At 49.0% G+C, this 21,921-nt stretch overlaps 1 protein-coding gene across 1 annotated transcript; it reads left to right on the forward strand.

Moving 5' to 3' along the window:
* The first annotated feature begins 38 nt into the window (after positions 1 to 38).
* NSDHL (NAD(P) dependent 3-beta-hydroxysteroid dehydrogenase NSDHL) lies at positions 39 to 16,554 on the forward strand. The gene is made up of 8 exons (XM_010956317.3): positions 39 to 188; positions 4,775 to 4,881; positions 8,564 to 8,722; positions 10,510 to 10,656; positions 11,862 to 11,990; positions 14,064 to 14,206; positions 15,285 to 15,387; positions 16,135 to 16,554. The coding sequence occupies exons 2-8, from the start codon at positions 4,795 to 4,797 to the stop codon at positions 16,465 to 16,467; spliced, it is 1,101 nt and encodes a 366-aa protein (XP_010954619.1). The 5' UTR covers positions 39 to 188; positions 4,775 to 4,794; the 3' UTR covers positions 16,468 to 16,554.
* Positions 16,555 to 21,921: the final 5,367 nt, after the last annotated feature.

A 21,921-nucleotide genomic window follows, 5' to 3' on the forward strand; every position in this document is an offset into this window, starting at 1 on the left:
GCAGGATCACGCTGGGAGCCCCAATTGGCTGAGCTAGAACAGAACCGAGCCAATCCCCTTGGTGAAGGAGTCTCTGCAGATCCTCGGCTCACAGGGGCAGGGCGGAAACCGTGTCTGGTCGCGGCTGGATCTCTGAGGGTGCTGGCTGCTGACGCGTTGAGGCCGGCCAGAGGGGCGCCTACAGACAGGTAAGGGTTGCAACCTCGTCCTTGGGGTTGGTGACAGGACTGGAAGTCAAGGGGTTGGGTGGGGCGATGCGGCTCGGGGACTTTCTGGTCTGGCCTAAGACTGAGTTAGGGTCAGAGGGGCCAGAGAAGACCGTGACCTTGCGTGTTGAAGCAGAGACTAGTCACGGAGCAACTGAGACCCGGAGAAAGGAAGGGACATGCAGAGCATTGTCGCAGAGGCTCAGGCGGTTGAGACTTAGAAACCGAATCCAGGTGAGGCTCTTTGAGCCTGTCCCTTTGAGAGGACTCATCCCCGAACCAGATTTCAAAACAGGATCACTTTAGTTCCCACCTGGCTAAACGGAGCCCAGAAAGGTGATCTGGAGGCCTGGGAACGGACTTTGACGGGAGCGAAGGAGAGATGAGTGAGCATGAGGGGGTCGGGTCATCAGAATTTACACTTTTTGACACCCAAACACTCAAGGCGGATAGGAAGGAGCATTCCAGACGGAGACACCTCATGAGCAAAGTCACAGATGAGTTTTGAAAGTGTGAAGCCTGCTTGGAGAAGTACAAGGGGGCGTGTGAAAGGGTATGAGATGAAAAGGAGCTGCAGCAGAGAAGCTGGAGGTCCAGGGTCTGCCCTCCTCAGCCAGCCCAGTGTAAGAGCGCTTCTTGGCTTTCAGCCCTTACCTGCCTCCCCTCTGAGCATTGGTGCAGAATTTATGGAGCCGGGGGACAGAGCACAGGTTTCTCTGTGCTCTGAGAAAGCCTGAGGTTTATTGACATTAATTAAACGAAAGTGTTCACCAACCTTCTGCCCTTCACCCTCTTGCAGTTTGAGTATGAACCAGGTCCAAAACCTTTCCATCATAATTTGGCTGTTTCTTTTCCTGCCCCCTCCCCAGTAACCAGCCTCTGAGTTCTATCAATTCTCTCCCTGAAATGGCCTTCAGCAGCACCCTCCCTCTGAGTACAAGCCAGAGTTCTCACCATGGTCTGCATAGCTCATGCTGACATACTTCCTCCTCTCCCCTGGCTCACTCCAGCCCCAGGACACTGGCTTCCTTGCTGGACTCAGATGCACAAACACACTCCTGTCTTCGAACTTTTGCTCCTGCTGCCCCTCCCCCCTCACCTGCTTGCCCCGCTTCATTCCCTCCTCCAGGTCTTTGCTCCACTATCACCTTCTCAGTGAGCCACCATAATTACCCTACATAGCACTGTAGCCCCCTGGACACCCAAACCTTGCTGTACTTTTTTCCCATAGCTTTGTTCACTGTTGGCACTCCAGTACCTGGCACAGTCAGTGGCACATATTAGGTCCTTAATAAATCATAGTTGAACAACTGATGAGTGGTCCCGCTGTTTCCTGCTTCTCACCTATCTGGTCCACCCTGCTCTGCAAGGTTAATCTTCCCATTGAATGGCTCTGGTCAGGTCACCTCCATGCTCTTAAACCTTCAGAGATTTCCCATTTCTATGAGCAAAGTCCAGACTCAGCCTGGCACCTGAGCCTCCTGCCCAGTTGTGCCCCTCCTAGTCCTTCTCACTGCCTGTCCTTGCACCCCCTACTTCCCAGTGAGTCTGCAGGGGAACAGCCTAGCAGTGTAAAAGGAACAACCACAAGTCCTGCCTTGGCCTTGTACCAGCAATGTGACTTTAGGCGAGTCACTTGACCTCTCTGAGCCTCAGTTCTTGTCTGTTGAAAGAGACCAGTACTGTCTCCCAAACAGGATGCTTTTTGTATCTTAATGGTATCTGCAGGTTCCACATCCATGGAGTCAACCATCCATGAATCAAAAATATTTTTTAAAAAATAGAAAGCTTCAAATAAAAACCTCAAATTTGCTGCATAGGCAACTATTTACTTAACATTGACATAGTATTTACAACTAGTTACATAGCATTGACATCATATTAGGTATTATGAGTAAGCTGTAGATGATTTAAAGCATATAGGAGGATGTGCAGAGGTTATATGCAAGTACTAGGCCATTTTATATAAGGTACTTGAGCGTCCGTGGATTTTGGTATCTGCGGGGACTCCCGGAACCAATGCCCCACAGATACTGAAGAACTGTTGTGCTCATTTGTAAAAAGGCCTGACATTTAGCAGGTTTTCCTCTGATTTGCTCTTGTCATTCCCCCTGCCTGGCATGTGCAGGGCCTTAGACTTAGCCAAAATCCCTTCTCACACTGCAGCCAGAGAGATCTTTCTGATCGTAACACTTGCCCCTACTTACAACTTCCAGAGCCTCCCCTATCTCCTCCTGGGGTAACTCCTTAGCCTGACAGCCCCTGCGTGTTCTCAGCTTCTCCCAATATTGCTTCACCTGCCTTCTGTCACAGCTTGTCCCAGAACATGCTGGCTCTGTGCCATCACCTCATCCTTCCCACCCCTGGCCATGGAACACCTTTTAGCACACCTACCCTGTGTGTTTGACTCACACCCCTAGAGCCTTAGAATTTGACTTGCTGATTGCCTCCCCGCCTGGGTTTCCCCTCCTCAGAATTCAAAGGCACTTCTGCAATTCTCTGCCTGGCCTGTCTCCCACACTGGATGCCGGGCTCCTGGGAGGCCAGCACTATGTCTTCCGCAGGTTCTGTCTGGCAGTGGCCGGCCTCCAGTGACTTGTGAATGAGAGAGCATGTGAATGAGTGAGTAGACACCAGGGTGCTGCTCTTGCAAGTTACAGCTCCTCTTTGACCCCTGGGGCTGGTTTCAGCCCTACAGCAGCTCTGAGGTGGGCAGGAAGGATGGCTGCTCTCCAGATGAGGCCTCTTAGACCCATGGCAGCAGCACACAATTCAACTCATACTCCATTCCAGGCTCTCTGCTGGCCCTCCAGGGGCTCACAGCCTAGTGGGCCAAGACAGACGTGAGAGGGGAAAAAAGCATAAAGCTGTGTGCTTTGTTAGAATGGGAGCGGAAACAGGTGCTAAGGAAGTAGCTAAGCTTGCCTGAGAAGGGGGAGGAGGCTTCAGAGAGGTGACAGCTGAGCTATGCCTTGAACAAGGGAACAGCAGAAGCTAAAGCTCTCAGGCGCGCTGATGGCTTTGTCAGTGGCTGCCACAAATTCAAAGGCAGGGCCTTTCTGTGTCCTAAAAGTAAATAGATGAGGGAGAAAGGAATGACTGACAGAAACAGACAGCTCAGGTCCACGAAAGGACAAGGCTAAGCTGATTGAGCCCTTTGGGGAAGACGAGGGGAGCCTTGAGTGCTGTTTACAGATGTCGTCTCTCCACAGACTGGTGTGATGACCTTGCAGTGGGCACAGTTTAGCTTCCATGGAAGGCAGCAGGCCGGGCCCCGACTGCCCCTGCACACCCCTCTAAGCTGAAAAGAGCCTGGACTCCCACGTTTGCAAAGGAGGGAACACTTGTCTCTCTCTCTCTCTCTCTCTCTTTCTCTGGTTTGAAATGAACAGACCATTCCATCCTTTGTCTCCAGGACTCAGCTCACTTTTCTCTTTATCCAGTCCTGTAAGCAGCCCTCCCACCCCCCTTGCCCAGAAGTTGAGCAAGGCACTTAGAAGGTGGGTCTCTTTTCCTAGATTCTTTTTAGCCTAAGACTTTGTCCCATAAGGGCACAGAGGGCAAACATGCTGGTTTTAATTCAGAGACCTACCATTTTGAAGGAAAAAGACTTGGGGCTTCTGATGTCTGAACCATAACAATCCCAGCCCCTAGAACATTGCTCTTTGGTGTCTTATTTTCCCAATTACAGCTGTTCCTCTGAGGTTATGTGTGGTAAAATGGACAGGACTGAAAATTTACCATCCAAACCATTTCTGAGTGTCCAGGTCAGTCGTGTTAAATACATTCATAGGCAACCATCATCACCATCCGTCTCCAGACCTCTTTTCATCTTGCAGAACTGAAACTATACCTACCAAATAATCACTTCCCAATTCCCTGCTCCGCACAACCCCACCATTCCTACTTTCTCTCTCTATAAATTTGACTACTCTAGGGACCTCATGTAAGTAGAATCATATGCTATTTGTCCGTTTGTGGCTGGATTCTTTCACTTGGTATGATGTCCCCAAGGTTCTTATTTCACTTAGCGTAAGTTCATCCATGTTGTAGCATGTGTCACAATTTCTCCTTTTTTAAATTTTTATTTTATTTTATTGTTTATTTTACTAAGATGAGATTTGCTGTCTTAACAAATGTTTCAGTGTACAGTAGATTGCTGATTATAAGTACAACGTACAGCAGATCTCTAGAGCTTACTCATCTTGCTGAACTGAAACTTTCTGCCTGTTGATCAGTAATTCCTCATTTCCTCCCTCCCCACCCCCTGGTAGCCACCATTCCACCCTTTGATTATATGTAGTCAGGGTGGCTTTAATTTCACCATGAAGGAGAGCTCTGTGTCCTCTTCCTTCTCCCAGCATCCCATGCTCTGGCTTCGCTGGGATGAGCCCTGAGTCTGTTTATTGATGGAGAGACTGAGCTGCAGCAGAGAGACGTGGCTTGAGGAGATTGATGAAAACTTGGCAGAGGCGGGGGTGGGGGATGGCATCCACACAGAACACTAGTAGCTAAGAGATGTTTCAGTTTATCCTACATAAATGTCTGTCTCTAAATATGTCTTTAAGGAGAGACAACCAACGAGACCATGTCTGGAGCTGAAATGGACCAAGCAGTTGGTGAGCCAATGGGAGACGAGGTCACACAGACATATTTGACAGAAGACATTCCAAACGTGAGTACCGACACAAAAAAAGGTGAAGCAAAACCAGATAAGGGGAAGGTCGAGCCCATACACACCAGCAAGCCATGGACATATAGCTGTGGGTTGAAAATTGTATTTGGTCCATTTATTAAATCAATCTATGTTGAGTATTATTTCTTTCTATAAAATACATATCTTTATTTAAGGTATTAGTTACTTATTGCTATGTAACAAACACTGTCAGAACGGAGCAGTTTAAAACAACACCCATTTCTTTGTTCATGATTCTGCAGTTTGGGCTGTGCCCAGCTAGGGGCTGGGGGGCAGTCCTTGGCTGGTCTCCTCTGGGCTCACTTGTACAGCTGCAGTCATGGGGGCACCCTGAGGTGTGTGTTCCAGGTGGCCGCACTTGCACACGTGGCAGTAACTGCTGGCTGTCAGCTGGGTGCCTCAGTGTGCCCTCGCGTGGCCTCTGGCAGGATGGACTGTTGTTCAGGGTGGAATGGCAGAAGCCTTCTCAGGGGCAGCAAGGACAGTAGCAAGGCCTCCTAAAGTCTAGCGTGGCAAGTGTCGGAAGGGACTTTAAGAAATTATCAGGCCTCCTGAAGATTCTTCAGAAAGATCTGCAACGGGTTTGTTTGATTCACTTTTTTTTAACTGAAGTCTAGTCAGTTTATAATATGTCAGTTTCTGGTGAACAGCATCATGTTTCAGTCATACATATACATACGTATATTCATTTTCATAGTTTTTTTATTATAGGTTACTACAGGATATTGAATATAGTTCTCTGTGCTTTACAGAAGAAACTTGTTTATCTATTTTATATGTAGTATTGTGTATCTGCAAATCTCGAACTCCCAATTTATCCCTCCGCACCCCCTTCCCCCACTGGTAACCATAAGTTTGTTTTCTCTGTCTGTAAGTCTGTTTCTTTTTGTAAATAAGTTCATTTGTGTCTTTTCTTTAGATTCCACAGGTAAGTGATCTCAGATGATGTTTTTCTTTCTCTTTCTGGCTTACGTCATTTCAGAAATGTAATCACACCAAGGTAAAATGTGTTTATATAAAATGTCAGTAAAAGATCCCCAGCAGGTTCCTGTGAGTCAGCAGACCACCCTAGTTTTAGTGTACAGCTCAAGTAAAGCCTTCTCTGTGCCTCTGTAGTCAAGGGTAAATTGGAGATTCTAGTGCTGAGACAAACCAGCCATCTGTAGTTCACCATTTGTGTGAGTTACAGTTTTACTGATACTCAGCAACCCAGAAAAGTCTGGATTCCAAAGGTTGTTCTTTCTCACTGATTGGCTTTATAGGAAGTAAAAGTTAAGCATTTAAACTACTAAAATAAAAAGATCACTTTCACCCTAACATATATACATTCTATGTAAGATCTCTGAGAAAAAGGGTCCACTGCTAAAGACAAAGGAAAACAGAAAAGTTTGGAGGAAACCCAGTGACCTAGACAGTTCTCTTATGTCAAGATCTTATTGCAATTAAAATCGTTTGTCTAGACAGTGTTCCTTCCTATTCTTAAAACTGTCTCCAAGATGTCGATTTTATACCCCCCTCAGTAACCCGTTCTTGAGTCTTACTACCTGTTCCAATCTGGAGTTGTATTCTTACTTGTTAGTACATATTCCCTCTTGTCTGCTGCGCCCACTTGCCCTGAATTGTCTTTCACGGCCATGAAAGGTAAGTGGTTATTTCACATGCGTTCCCCTAACCGAGTGGCATTGTCCCATCACATATCTGACTTACCTGGCACAGGTGCCAGTTCTGTTCTCATCCTTACCAAACTCTGTGGACCAGCCATTGGACCACTTTCCAAGCAATATTGATGCATCATTTCAATATACTAAAAGAATCCAGGTCACTCTGTCAAAGAGAGGAATGTGGATTGCTCACATTTAAAATCATGAAATGAAATGACACTGGACAAAATAGCAAGGTTATTTGATTTGTTTTTAAATTAGACTATCAACCTTTTGGAACAACTAATGAGAGATGCCAGATAAACAAAGGAATCTGAAATCCTTCGGGATGCTATCAAACATGTCTAGTTCAGACCCTCTTTGGGCTCAGGGAAGCTTTTACCAAACAAGAAGAAACAGTTCAGGAAGCAGGGAGGCTCAGAGTTACTCTTTACAAAATGGCATTTGCCTGTGCAGCTGACTTGGGAGGAGTGGGAGGAGAAGAGATTTCCGAAAACAGGATCGTATGGGATTTGTGTATTGAATTTGCCTATGCCCTGGGGATCAATTAGAAATTTTAGTCAAGGCGCAAATAACTGAGCATGGTATGATTACATGTCTATGGGAGAAATCAAAGTGTAGACAGAAACAGGCTGAAAAGATAATTTGATGGTGGGGGGTATGGAATAGTGAGGCCGACTGTGTCGGGAGATTACACATGCCTAAACAAATGGTGCTCAAGCTACAGAGCCATCTCCATATGGCCTGTGGACTCCAGTAAAACTGCCATTCCACATAGGACACCAAGTTGGGAAGGGCAGATGTATAGAAGGGGCCCTGACACCCCTGGAGTCTCCTGCTTGTCTCAGTTATATAGGTATTTAAAGAATACATAGGGGGTTGCTTGCTTGCTTGCTTGGTTAACTTTTTAATCAGGAGCAGAACTTCTTTAAGATCTTTAGTTTCCATACCCCAAATTTGATTTATTATACATGAACGTAGGGAAAATGGGGGGTTGTCATCTTAAAGGAGCCCAGATACGGTTTTAGAAAGGCCCCAGGGAAGAGGACTGTAACAGGTCTTCCTCTGGGGACACTTGTAGCCAGCTTAATCAGTGTGCAGCAGCCACAGTTTTACATTGGCTCTTGGAGTCAGAATATTTAAGTGCCTGCATGTGGTGCTCTGTCCTTCCACTACCCCCAGTTACCAAAGTTGAAATTTAGCCCAGAGAGTACGTGTTGCAGAAGCTGAAATGCAAACAACATAGCTCTCCCCTAATTCCTCTGAGCTCAGAGAAGAGAAGACAAAGCCCTGGGCCTGGTAGATTAACAGCTCACTGATCCTCCCAGCAACCCCACCAGGAGACCCCATCAGAGGACAGCACAGTCTTACATGGATATACTAAGGCAAGAAGGGTTTAGGTGACGAGCCCAAAGCCACACAGCCCAGCCCGCAGTGGCTGGGGAAGAAAGGGGGCTGACTTTCTCCTACAAGTATGGAAACTATGCTTTCTTCTCTCTGATGTTCTAAGTGCGCACTGTCAATTGAGTGGGTGGCATGTTTTGTTTTGATCTGTTTTGTTTTGTTGGTTTATGTGGGTGATTTGTTTGTTTGTTTGTTTCTTGCCTTAGAAGTTCCCAGGGATCAGCTATTGGGAGCAAAAAGATATCACTTTTGCTGTTTGTTTTTGTTTTTAGATTGTCCAGTTTTGATCATAGGTGATTTAATTTATTTCAGAGATGCCTCCCTTTCTCTTCACTAAACCCACAGCATGGGTCAGGTCATCCAGTCTAGCCAAAGCCTGTCTCACTGTCATTTGCTATTTATCATCTCTCTTCCCTCTTTACTGGTCCCAGGAGAGAAGGTTGCCATTGGCAACAGAACACCAGAATTATATCAAGCCTCCAACTTGGTTCAACAAGCATTTCAAACTAAGAGATGGACCTGCCATCACAGCAGCTTGTGACCTGGGAGTCCAGGCTCTTAGTAGTGTCCCCTCTGCTATCCCTCTCTTTCCGCAGGCCAAGAAGTGCACAGTGATTGGAGGCTCTGGGTTCCTGGGGCAGCATATGGTGGAGCAGTTGCTGGCAAGAGGCTACACCGTCAATGTCTTCGATATACGGCAAGGGTTCGACAACCCCCAGGTGCAGTTCTTTCTGGGTGACCTCTGCAGCCGACAGGTAACAGACCACCCCACTTGCCAATTTCCCCAGGCCCCTGAAGGGAATCCACCAGACTTCCCCTGCTCAGAGGCCAGCCAAGTTGTCCAAGTTGTTGTTTCCAAAACAAAAAAAAATCTTTTTTGAAAAATTTTACAGTTATAGAAAGAATTTAGTACACACCCACATTGTTACTCCTGAGAATGAGTCGCTGTCACCTCTGTCACTACTACTCCACTCTGCCTTGGTAGTTTGAAAGCAGCCATGGCCAATACAGAAATGAATCGGTGTGGCTGTGTGCCAATAAAACTTTCTCTGCAGACTTGTCCACAGGCGGGAGTGTGCCAACAGCTGCTCCTGAATATATATCCCAAAGTGCAACTGCTGGGGGGGTGCGATTATTGAGATATAATTCACGTTGCATAAATTTCACTTTTTTTTAATTTTTTTTGGCTGAGGGAATAAACTTCACATTTTCAAAGTGCACAGTTCAGTGGCGGTTAGTATATTCACAAAGTCCTGCAACCATTGCTACTATCTAAGTCCAGAACACTGTCATCAACCAAAAAGGGAACCCCGGGCCTCTTAGTAGTCACTCCCCATTTCACTCATCTGTCTCTGTGGGTATGCCTTCAGGACACTTCATGTAAGTGGAATCGTAGAATATTTGTTCTTTTGTGATGTGCCTGGCTTCTTTCACTTAAGATAACATTGTTAAGCTTCACCTGAGTCACAGGATGTTAATGTTTTGAATTTTAGTAAGATGTTGCCAAATTGCTCAACAAGGCTGCCTGGTCATTTTCCATTCACACCAGCAGTGTGGGGGGTCCCCACTGCTCACATCCTTGCCAGCACTTTTGGGGTGTGGCCATGCTGGAGGGGGTGAAGTGGTACCTTAGCGATGCTTAGTGTCATATGCGTCTTCCCTGTGTGGCCAGCCAGGCTCCATGCCTTTTGTTAATCCCCCTCTGTGAAGTGCCTGTCAGGGACCTTTGCCCACATGTCCTTGGATTTGCCTTGTATTTCTTTCATTATATTCAACATGTCTCTTCGTCTCTCCTTCATGTGTTGTTTCTCCATCTTCATAGTATTTTATAGATTCCCTCTATTCCATATCTACTCACAGCCAGCCTTGTTTCATCTTTATCCCACCCCATCCTCAGATTATTTTGAAGCCAATCTTAGATATCATGAAATTCTTGTTCTTACTGGTGATCAAATTGTCCCTTCTTTCTTTGCCCAGGGGGAGCCTCTTCAAATGGGCTTTTAACAGTACTTGCTTTCTGGCTAATCTTGTCTGTTTCCTGCCCCAGATCTGTCTATAATGCCTCTTAGATCACTGTTTTATGTCTGGTTTCACAGAAAGGAAACCAGGCCTGTATATTGGCTATTTGCACTGTCTTTCACAGCATGAGACTTGCTCACATGACTCATAATTTGTATCTATGGCCTCATCTTCCCCAGGATTTTTACCTTCAGGTGTCCTGAATTGTGTCCCTCCTCCCATGGGACACAGAGACACAGATGTTACCTTTCTCTGGATCCCAGAGTCTTCTCACTGTCCCAGCCAGTTTCTGTGGGGGGACCAGGTAATGGGGAGGAGACCATTAAAGGGACAACGTGATTTCTATCCTGTGTACTTCTGTGTTGTTTGACTCTTTTACAATGAGACTGTCTTTCTGTGTTGATTGTACAATTATAAAAGGGCAAGACACATACATGCCACCGATTGGAGATTGGGAGCGTGAGGAGGGTGTTGATTTGTCAAAGGCAGGGATGATTTTTTTGTTCTTTGTTTCCTTTTCCAGGATCTGTACCCATCTCTGAAAGGTGTAAGCATAGTTTTCCACTGTGCATCACCCCCGCCGTCCAGTAACAACAAGGAGCTCTTTTATAGAGTGAATTACATTGGCACCAAGAATGTCATTGAAACTTGCAAAGAGGCTGGGGTTCAGGTAAGGGGAGAGCTGGAGTGAGTGCTGTCTGGAACGTGTGATGGCCTTTCTAAGTGCGTGGTTTGAGGTATAATATTCTAACTGTATCTGAATAGGAAGTCTGAGGACCCTAAGGCTTATTAGTCTTTGGTTAAAGATCTACAAAATTTTGAAATTGCTTGTATTTGTTTATTGTGGTAATATATATTGTGGCTTATATATACATATAAAACATAAAATTTACCATTTTAACCATTTTTAAGTGTCCAGTTCAATGGCTTAAAGTACATTCACATTGTTGTACAACCACCACCACCATCCATCTCTACAACTTTTTCATCATCCTAAATTGAAATCTGTACCAATTAAACACTGACTCCCCAACCCCCTCCCTCAGCCCCTGGCACCCACCATTCTGCTTTCCGTTTCATGAATCTGACTGCTCTAGGGACCTCATAGAAGTGGAATCATGCAGTATTTGTCCTTTTGTGTCTGGCTTGCTTCACTTAGCATAACATCTTCAAGGTACATCCATGCTGTAGCAGGCGTCAGAATTTCCACTGAATAACATTGTACGGGAGGGGTCCACCACATTTTGTCTCTTCATTCATCTGTTGATGGACCCCTAGGTTGATTCCACCTTTGGGCTATTGTGAATCATGTTGCTATGAACATGAGTGTGCAAAAAAGTGTTTGAGTCTTGGTTTTCACTTCTTTGGGGTAAATGTCAAGAAGTGGAATTTCGGGATCATACAGTAATTCTGTGTTTAACCTTTTAAGGAACTGTCCTACTGTCTTCCAGACCTTGCTTATATTTTCAAAGAAAAACAAATGATTGTCTTTTAGCCAGTAGAAACCTATGATAACTCAGACCTGAAGGGACACAATTTCCACCACAAGTTATAGATCCTGGTTCTGGATCACCTTTATAGGGTACCAGCCACTGGATGGAACATCCCTGTATCAGCCAAGCCCCCACCCCCCTTCACAGATGCTGTGTGAATGAGAGAAAAGACTGGAGTGAGCCAGGGCAGGCTCTCTCCCAACAATCTCCAGTGCTGTTGGCCAGCCCCTGGCGTCATCACTTGGCCCAGCAAGAACAGGCGGGGAAGGAGCTCTTCTGGGCTTGGTGCCATGTGCTTCTCTTTTCTGCATGACCATCAAGGTGTTTAAATAGTGATCCTTCCTGACTCATTCTTTTAAAATCTTCCTTTCTCCTCTGCCAGAAACTCATTTTAACCAGCAGTGCCAGTGTCATTTTTGAGGGTGTCGACATCAAGAATGGAACCGAAGACCTCCCTTATGCCATGAAACCCATCGACTACTACACAGAGACGAAGATCTTACAGGAGAAAGTACGTACCCAAGAACTAGTTGAGTGAGGGACACATGAGTTCCATGAACATCTGAAGGATTTAGATTCTTAACAAGAACATTTTGAACATATGAAGTTACTATTCTGAAGCTTGAGTACCTAATTTGGGAAGTAAAATTTGTGGGCAAAATTCGATTGTAAAGGTAATAACAGAAAAACTAATAATAACAGAATAGCTTTACATGGCCAGACACCACTCTGCGTATTTTACAGGAACGGCCTCGTTTAAACTTCACAATGACCCCATAGGGCAGGCACTATTGTTGTCCTCAGCTTACAGACAACAACAGTGGAGGCACAGAGATTCAGAAGCTTCCTGAGGCCGTGCAGGAAGGGGGTCGAACCCAGGAAGTTCAGCTCCACAGCCTGCACCCAGCCTGTACCTGGGCGAGTTTACTCAGTTGCTCTAGAAATCAAATCAGAGACAATTTATGATGATTGAAAGCAGCAGGCAGAACTTGGGCTAAACACTCGAATGTCTTTCCATTTGCACACACCTTCCTAGTGGTACTCCACCCCCCTGTTTTTTAATTAAAGAATGGAAAGATCTTGCTTTATTTTCAGGAAAAGTAAATTTTCTACTTGGCAAGCCGGCTTCACCAGGGAGCACCCAGTTTTACCAGCAGTCTGGGCCAAGTAACAGGCACCAAGCCTTCGGACTCCGGGGCTTCGGGGCATCTGACAGTAGCTAACGCCCGGGAGAGTAGGACCCTCAGCTCCATAGCCGTGAGCTTGCAGCGCACTGTGCACTGAGGTTTCCTCTCGCAGCCAGTACATATGGAACCAGAGCTTAATGCAGGTTTGGCCAGAGTGCCCTTGCATGGCCTGAGGGCCAGCCACCTCCCTCCTGCTTGGTATTACTCCAACTCAAAAAGTGCTAGCACAGCGCATCTGCAGGGAGACCCAGGGCTTCCCAGTGCAGGGGATGGAGGCCTAGCCCTCTGCAAGCTCCAGTCCTATGTCTGCACCCTGGTCCTTGGAGCACAGAAAGCCTCACAGAGCTCCCACAACTGGGCCCTTTGCACCCTCGCTCAAGACTCCTGGGACTCCTGCCCTCTGGGCCCGCATGTTCCAGGTGGCAGCCTTGGCTCAGACTGTCGGTGTCTTGCTTACAATGACTGGGCGCTCTACCGGAAATAAGCTAAGCCTATAAATGCCTCCAGCAGTAACCCCCCGGAGCCTCTGGTCAGCTACAGTCGGCACACAGCAACCATGTGCTTTCAGACACCCTGACTGATCATGAGCAGCGTGTGGTGTTATCTAGGACCCCTTGAACTTTCTTCTCTTTCATAACAGACATGAGCCTTGGGTAGAGGGCATTTAGAGGCTTATTTAGTCATTTGAATCAACAAGTAGCTTCAACTTACTGGGATCAAATCATGTACAAGAATTTTGCCACAGTAAAGTAGAAATCCTAGGTGAGGTGATAGAATAACTTACCGAAACAAGTTAACGTGGGCTGTCTTGTTGAGTCGGTACCCAGCCCTGTAAGCCACAATCGCTGATTTCACCAACAATATAACCAATCATTGGGCAAGCTTTGTTCCTTTTGAGACAAAAGCTGTTTCTCTATAGTCTAAGCCTCTGAGTTCTAGTTTGTCCATGAAGCCACACAGAACACATCTTTTCTCTCTTCCTGAGAAGAGCCTTCACTAGGTCCAAGGCACTGCTGTGTTTCTCCCAGACCCCCCACCTTCTCAGCCCCTTCTTCCTGGCCCACTTGGACTTGCCAGAGTCCCTTCCTAGCAGGTGGGACTCAGTGATGACCGGAACAGCCCAGGACCAGTGGAAACACACACAGTTGGCACATGGAGCTTAAGTCGGAGCCCATTTGGTGGCAGCAGCCTCCCCGAAGGCCCACGGCTAACTCATTAACTGAAACACTTGAATCTTTTACACTAACTGCTGTGTTTGTGCATTTTGCTGTTTAAACCCAAACCCAGACCTTTCTTTTGGTTATCACTGGTTTAGACCCAGCTTGCTCTCCTGTGTTTGCAGAGTTTGGTGTTGGGGTGGGGGTGGTCACTGATGTGGGTCTTATGCTCTCCCGCAGGCAGTCCTGGGTGCCAACGATCCTGAGGGGAATTTCTTAACCACAGCTATCCGCCCTCATGGCATTTTTGGCCCAAGGGACCCCCAGTTGGTCCCCATTCTCATCGAGGCAGCCAAGAAAGGCAAGATGAAGTTTGTGATCGGGTAAGTCGACCCACGGCTACTCTGCTCTTCACCCCCGACTGCACTGTCACAAATGACCACCAGCTGGGGGACTGGAGGCAACAGAGATGGATTCTCTCCCAGTTTGGGATGCCAGAAGTCCAAAACTCAGGCATGGGCAGGATTGGTTCTTCTGGGGGCTCTGAGGAAGAAGCCGTCCCAGGCCTCGCTCGCAGCTTCTGGCATCGCCGGCCACCCTTGTCTCGTAGACGCATCACTTCAGTCTGTCTCCATCTCCCCATGCCGTTCTTTTCTCTGTGGGTCTTTCTCCAAATGTCCCTCTTCTTATAAGGACACCAGGCATTGGATTTAAGGCCCACCCTACTCTATAGTGTGACCTTGAGTACATCTTCAAAGACCCTATTTCCAGGTAAATTCATAGTCACAGGTTCCAGGGACACATGAATTTTAGGACACTGTTCCACCCCAAGCACCCTCTCAGCGAGGCTGGGAGAATACTTGTGTCCCTATCTGGAAAGTCAGGAAACAGGCTCAGAGGGGAAACGATTGGCCCAGCGTTAGGGGCCAGGCCCTCAGCTCTCCTTGCATCTAGGAAGATGGGGGAGGTGTTAACATTCCCCCTCCAGGCAAGTGCAGGTGGAGGGGCCTCTACAGGTGGTGAGAGTGTGGCTGTCTCCCCAGTACTCCTTCCCTCCCTTCCTTCTCTCTTCTCCCTTTCTGTCCCCTGTATCCCTGTGCCTTGCCACCTTGCCTCCCTGCCTCCTGCTCTCCCTCCCTGCTGCTCTGCCTTATCGCTTTGAGAGGCCAGAGCAAGGCATTAGCCCAGAGCACCCTAGAGGGAGTTGAGGGACTGCTGCCCAGATTGGAGCCCAGAGCAGACAACACCAGTGTCGGCCGTGTCAGAATGGGATAGGCAGGGCATCTGGCTTTCAGATTCCTTGGTTGGGCCATAAATACCCACCATGGTCCCTAAAGGCACCAGGAGCCCTGGGCCCTTGCACATCTTCGACTCTTAAGGACGCCCAGGGGCTGACCTTGCTGGGGTGGGAAGTGGCCCTGGGTCCACGTGCAGGGGACCCATTACTTGTGTACCCAATAGGAACGGGAAGAACTTGGTGGACTTCACCTTTGTGGAGAACGTGGTCCACGGACACATCCTGGCAGCTGAGCATCTCTCCCAAGACACAGCCTTGGGTGGAAGGGTAAGGCACCTGCTCCTGCCTGCCCAGCAGCGGTTGGCCCCACCCCCATCCCTCCACTGCATGCTGGCCCATCTTACTGGTTCTTCTCCCTGTGATTGGATTCGCTGGCAAATTGCCCCTAGGGCCCTGCATCCTGGTAGGGTGAGGTCAGCCCTCAGGCAGAGGTGGAGGAGCACATGCGAGTCCCCCTCTTCTTGTTTCTCACTCCTGCCTTTGGAATCCCTCCATTTGGGCCTCATTTTTTCCTCCCAGACCTCTGCCTTTTTCTTACTCGTAGAACTCATAGTGTGGCGGGGATAGGGTGGGTACAGCTTTTACTTTAGACCAAACGCAGCACATTCAAGAAACATCGTATGACCCGTTCATTGCATCTGAGGATAAAAGGTTTTACTGTGATTAACAAAGTTATTAACAAACGTGCCTTCCCAGATAATCCTGGCCCATAGCCTAAACGTTCATTGCCTTCCTGCCGCACCTTAAAGCCACCTGTAGCTGCCAATCAAAAAGGCCTCTCAGCTGCTGACTGACATTTGTGGACTTGAGGACCACGTGAAATGCTGTGATCCATGTGGGCTTAATATCCACCTCACTTAGGAGCTGGGGCGGGCGGGCAAGGAGCGGCCGCTGGTTTCTCCAAATATTGGTCCTGGCCAAGCCAGCAGCTTGGGGCTGAGCTCCGAGTGCCAAGCTGGGCCTGCTCACCCGTCCTGCTGGGGAGCAGTTTCTAGCTTCTCATTCTCTCTACAGGCAATTCACATCACCAATGACGAACCCATCCCCTTCTGGGCATTCCTCACCCGCATCCTGACCGGCCTCAACTACGAGGCCCCCAGGTACCACATCCCTTACTGGGTGGCCTACTACCTGGCCCTCCTGGTGTCACTCCTGGTGATGCTGATCAGCCCAGTCATCCAGCTCCAGCCCACCTTCACACCGATGCGGGTTGCACTGGCTGGGACATTCCACTACTACAGCTGCGAGAAGGCCAAAAAGATCATGGGCTATCAGCCACTGGTCACCATGGATGAGGCTGTGAAGAGGACTGTGCAGAGCTTTCACCACCTGCGGAAGGTCGAGTGAGGCGCCCCAGAGCTTGGGCCCCTCAGCGCGTTCCCCTAGCCCGTGCCTGGCTCCCTGGGGACCAATAAACTAACATCCTTCCATTGAGTTTCCTTTGAGCTTAGGTCTCTTCCTGCCGGCTTGGTGAGAGCACCAGCCCTTCTGGGACCACAAGGGTGGCAAAGTCAGCAGACAGCTCTTCATAGGTCTGGATGTGCAGTTCTTAGGATAGAGCAGCCTCGTGTCCTACTGTTTTGTGTTCTCTCCGCCCACCCCCTGACTCCCGAATTCCGTGTTCCAGTGCCCTCACACATAGTCATGGAAGCTGCAGAGAAGAAACAAGTCATTTGCTGTTGAGGATGGGGCCCTAGATTACTTTCCACGCAGACCATTGACGGAGCCACAGATTACACATGTCCTACAGCAGGGCAGGAGGCATAAACACATGGTGAGGCTTCAAGTGTACACTTCAAATAGACACAGAGTTTCGAACAAAAACTTTAACAAAGCTTAAACAACCGTAAAGCCCCCCACCACCTGTGCCTGGGGAAAAGGCCACTGGCTGTTCCCCTCCTTACATGCTTCGAGGTTGTGTCTCAGGTACAGTGGGTGTGTCTGCTGGCCTTATGTTTCCATAAAACATTTTGTCAACACCCTTCTCTTTATCCATAGACTCCCTGTTGTCCTCTTAATGTCCTTTTTCATGGGAGACATCAGGCCATGGGAAAGGTCAAAGAGAAGAGAACCTCCTGTATCTGGAGTTTGGGCAGAAACTGTACGAGACGCTGCGGGAGGCAGAAAGGGGCTCACGCTCAGAGAACCCTTCAGGCCAATTTCCAAAAGTCACAGCACATGTAATGGTTCAGTGTTCTCTATTTTCTGATGTTCTGCTGACAGAACCTGGTTTCTTCTCAGACTAGTTGAAATGTAACCTTAAAGACTGCTGTGTTTCCTTCTCTGCTTCCAGCCAGGGGTGGGGAGGCACCTGGGGAGACGAATAAGGTGATGGTGTTGTCCGTGCCATGCGGTTTGTGTGACATGGACATCATCCCCCTCTGGGGGAAACTGTAGCTGATGGGGTGGGGGACACAGACAGAAATAAGACAATCTTTGGCCCTAAGGCACTTAGAGTAGAGGAGTTAAGATATACTCACAAGCCCCTGTAATACAGGCAGGGGATGCTGCATACACTGGAGATGAGATGGTATGAGTTCAGAGGAAGGATAACATGGCTTCCAGCCGAGACTGGCAAAAAGGTTTCCATGCAGGAAGTGACAGCATTGAACTGGACCTTGAACGATGGATAAAGAGTCAATAGGTGCAGGCCCCTAGATGGCGTTTCAAGGCAAAAGTTCAGGTTCACCGTCACGGGCTTGTCAGAGTTCCATTAGCAGTGTGTTGTTTTTCTCAGATTCAGTGAAGGACAGAAGTGTCCAGCCTGGCTTGGGGTGGGGGCCGTGGAGCAGTGGGAGGTTGCCTGAGCTCAAGAGGTGGGCTGAACATTATCCCAAAGGCACAAAACCACTGACAGTTTAAACAATAGAGGGCAAAAGCCAAGAACCGCAACCTGCCCACCTCACGTGGTACCTGGGAGACCAGGTAGGAGGTAACAAGAGTCCGAACAATGATGCAGCCATCCCTGGAACTGGAAAAGAAGCCTCGTGGAAGGGCCGAGAAAGGAGTCAGAGCCTGCTGCCAAACTCCTATGGTGGGGTGAGAGGGAGGAGAAGGCCAGGACTCAGAAGGGAAGACTGCTCTCGGAGCTGCTGGGAGGGGGTCTCAGCCCCGGAGGAGTGAGCCTAGTGGGCCTGGCTGATGAGCACTAAGGACCAAAATGCTCTCGGCTCCGCATCTGTTTGGAAAAAATGTGACCACCAGGAAACCATGCTTCCTCACAGGCCCGGGAACTTGTTAGAAACTGGGACCCCAGTGCAGACCTACTGAACTGAGGCTTTGGGGGTGGGCCAGGCCCCGCCAGTGGTTCTAAATAACTGAAGTGGTCTCCCATCAGGTCTCTGGCCTCAGGCCCTGTAAGACTGAACTTGCCCCAACTCTCCGGCCCTAGTCCCCAGACCGCCCCTGCCACCTCCCCGCCTCCCCGGCCCCCCGCCATTCCTCTCCTGCCAGCTACAGCTTTGCAGCACCAACCTGGGCACATCTGTAAATCAGGCGTGAGGGAAAGCAATTGTCTTCCAACCTGGGGACAGCTAGAAGTCCATGCCCAGTTCTCTGTGTTCACTGGGGAGGTCTCTCGTTTCAGTCCCTCTTCCCTCCCCATCAATGCTGACCTAGTTCAGCACCTGGCCCTGTCTACACCTGGGTCAGGTGTACCAGGACAGTTGAGCTGATCTGCCTCCTCCAATCCAGACCTGATGTACATCCAGGGCATCCTTCTAGAAACAGACCTCGAACTGCCTCTCTGCCGAAAACACTTCAGTGACTCCTGCTTTTCTCCTGGACCCCACCCACCTTTCCAGCTTCTTCCACTGGGCTTCATGCCTGCTGTGTTCCAACCAAACTTCTCTTACCCTGTCCTACATCCCCCTTGCTCAGATTGTCCCAGCCACCTGAAAAGTCCTCCCCCTCTATGACCCCATGTCCAGAATGGCCACCTCCCCTTCCCCCTCAAACGCCTGCCTGAATCCTCCCAATTGGAAATCATCTCTGGGCTCCCAGCCTGTAGCTCGCAATCTTTGCCTCATTTAATGTATTCCCGCCAGGCCAGGAGATCCTTGGAGGCAGAGCCAACCAGTGTCCCTGCAGCGCTAAACATAACCACCCGCCTGGCCAGGAATCCTAGAGTAACAGCTGCAACACAGGGGAACAGCCCAGGGAAAGGGGAACAGAGCAGCCAGCGGGCCTAGCTGGAGCACAGGTTCCAGGCCTGGCATTCGTGTGTGGATTCGGGAGGTCTGCGAACCCCATAAATTGGACACAGCCTTGGGGGTATCTGTGAGTGTGTCTTTTGGCAGGAGAGGCACACAGCTGTCATCAGCTACTCAAAGGTGACTGTGGCCCAACACAAAATTCGAGCCAGCAGGAGGGGGACCGGCCACTGCAGGGAAGCCCACTTTGGTGGGAGGGTCCAGGAGAGAAGCTGAGGGGGCAGAGGCCAGAGTGGGGCTCCCGGGCTTCATTGTCATCCCCATTGGCGTGTGTTCCTGGGACAGGAGTTGCCTGGGGCCAGCTCTTCTGTGTGGGGTCCATGACTCCATAACAGAGAAGGACTGGAACCAAGGTGGAGGCTGCCACCGCCCGCCAAGCTCTGAAGTCATTTCTAGCCACTCTCCACTTGCTGTGTGAGACAGCCCTGTGTGGTAGAAAGTTTGCTTTTCTGCCAAACTGAAATACCTCTCCATGTGACTTCCCTTGCCCTCCCTCCTTCCACCCCAGCAGGTTAGCGTCTAAGCTCCTTGTGGCTCCTCCGTGGCACCCTCCTCTGCACAGCTGGGCCTGCAGCCTCCTCTTCTTTCACCTCGTCTCCAGCATCATGTCCTCCCCGCAGCTTTCCCCCACGAAGCTGTCTCCACGCTTCTACACAGCCAGGCCCACACTGCCTTCTGAGCACTTCCTCAGTCACAGGGTAATCACCAGCTTAGCTGCCCAGATCTCCTGCAAGCCACTAGTCTTCTCAAGGGCCAGGGGCTTTGATTTATTGTTCTGTCCCTGAGGTCCTGCATGCTACTTACTCCCAGGGAGATGCTTAGTCAGTGTAGCCAGATTGGAAGGGCATGGAGAGGAGAAAGCCATTAACACCCATGTTGACCAGCTGGGGGAGCCCCAGAGAGAAGCAGCTGTGGCTGAGGGCACTCAGGCAGTTAGCACAGACAGGGCTCGACCAGCAGCTCCCGAGGCCCCAGGCCAGTGCGCTCCAGGTTACGCATCTAGATTCAGGCAGCTTAATGCAGCAAAGTTGCCCATCTGCAAAGGAAGGGACACGGGATATCATCTGAGGCTTTCCAAAGCAAAGGACTCAAAGAGCACAAGTTAATTAGGAATGGAGAGAAAGAAAAGAAGCATATCGGGAGATACTAGAACCTTCCATCACCAGCATGCACCTCTTTTCACAAGCACATTCATTGATCACAGAAGACTCCAAATGATGTTGGACCCAAATGAGACTTCCCTTGGTCAGATGTGCCCCTCACCCACTCAGCCTCAGGAGGTTTATTCACATTAGCTCCTTCAGCCCAGAGAACTTGCTAGAGTGACCAGGGTAGGGGAGAAAAGGAAGGAAGAGGGTCCATCCTCTTATCCTGTAGTGTAGCCTATCTCCCAACTTTTGCAAGATGCCTTCTCTACTGGGTACTGGGAGACACACACACCATTGGCTTTGTTCTCCATGAGAAGTTGGGGAACATCAACTCAGAAAAATAACTGAGCACCTCCTAAGTCCAAAGGGATGCAGAAGTGAGCGAGACAGATCTCTTACCCTCAGAGCACCCCATAGAGAGAGCAGCAGCCCAGGCTCCTCGCCTCAAGAGTAGAGGTCTGCAAACTATGAATTTAGGCTCAAATCCTGCTTGTCACCTGGCTTGGTCAAAGTATTTTACTGGCACACAGCCATGCCCATGTGTTTACACATTGTCTACGGTTACATTTGTGCTACTATGGCAGAGTTGACCAGTTATGACAGAGATCACGTGACCTGCAAGCCTAAAATACTATCGTTTTCCCCTTTACAGAAAAAGTTTGCCAACCTCTGCTTAAGAATGACTGATAGGCCAACAGGCAAATGAAAAGCTGGTCACCATCACTGATCATTAGGGAAGTGTATATCACAACCACAATGAGATACCACCTCACACCCCTTCTGGTGGCTACTATCAAAAAGCAAAACAGGACAAGATCGATTTGGTCAGCTTGAGGAGGAATAGCATCCCAGCTTCCAGGCCAAGGGTACCACAATGGGCTCTGGCTAGAAATGGTTGATCACAATTCAGGAATTAAAGAGCTTTGACTTACTCACTCACTGGAAAGTGACACAGTGACATTGTGTTTGGCTGGGGGGGGAGAGTGCAGGCAGAGGGAGCAAAAGCAGGGTCCAGTGGGGAACTACTTCTGTAGTCCTGGGGAGGAACTTGACAGTGTGTCTGTCTCGGGGAACTGGTCGTGGGGAGACAAAGAAGACTGGAGATGGTTCTAGGCTAGAATGACAATACTCAGTCATTGATTGGCTATGGGGCGAGGGGACAGGGAGGGGTTAAAGATACTAAGAGGCTTCCATTCTGCCTTTGGTGAGCCTGAGGAACTTTGGAGTTCTAGAAGGCGAGAGGTTGATATTTGTAGGGTCTTGGCCTACCACTGCTGCTACTTGAAGCTATAGGAATGCAAGAGAATGAAGGATGAGACCTTGAGGATTAAGAAGTGAATTAACAACTAAGTCACCAAGAGTTGAGAGAATGCTCAGCAGTGTCAGACAGTGCAGCAAAGCTGAGGAGGCAGAAGACCAAGAATAGATGCCCAGACAGTGAA

Source organism: Camelus bactrianus, chromosome X (assembly GCF_048773025.1).
Source record: "Camelus bactrianus isolate YW-2024 breed Bactrian camel chromosome X, ASM4877302v1, whole genome shotgun sequence".
In the NCBI taxonomy this organism is placed as follows: Eukaryota; Metazoa; Chordata; class Mammalia; order Artiodactyla; family Camelidae; genus Camelus; species Camelus bactrianus.

Coding starts and splice junctions, on each gene's coding strand:
- NSDHL (XM_010956317.3), top strand. CDS start 4,795: ATGTCTGGAGCTGAAATGGACCAAGCAGTTGGTGAGCCAATGGGAGAC. Junction 8,723..10,509: donor GTGACCTCTGCAGCCGACAG/GTAACAGACCAC, acceptor TTCCTTTTCCAG/GATCTGTACCCATCTCTGAA. Junction 15,388..16,134: donor ACACAGCCTTGGGTGGAAGG/GTAAGGCACCTG, acceptor TTCTCTCTACAG/GCAATTCACATCACCAATGA.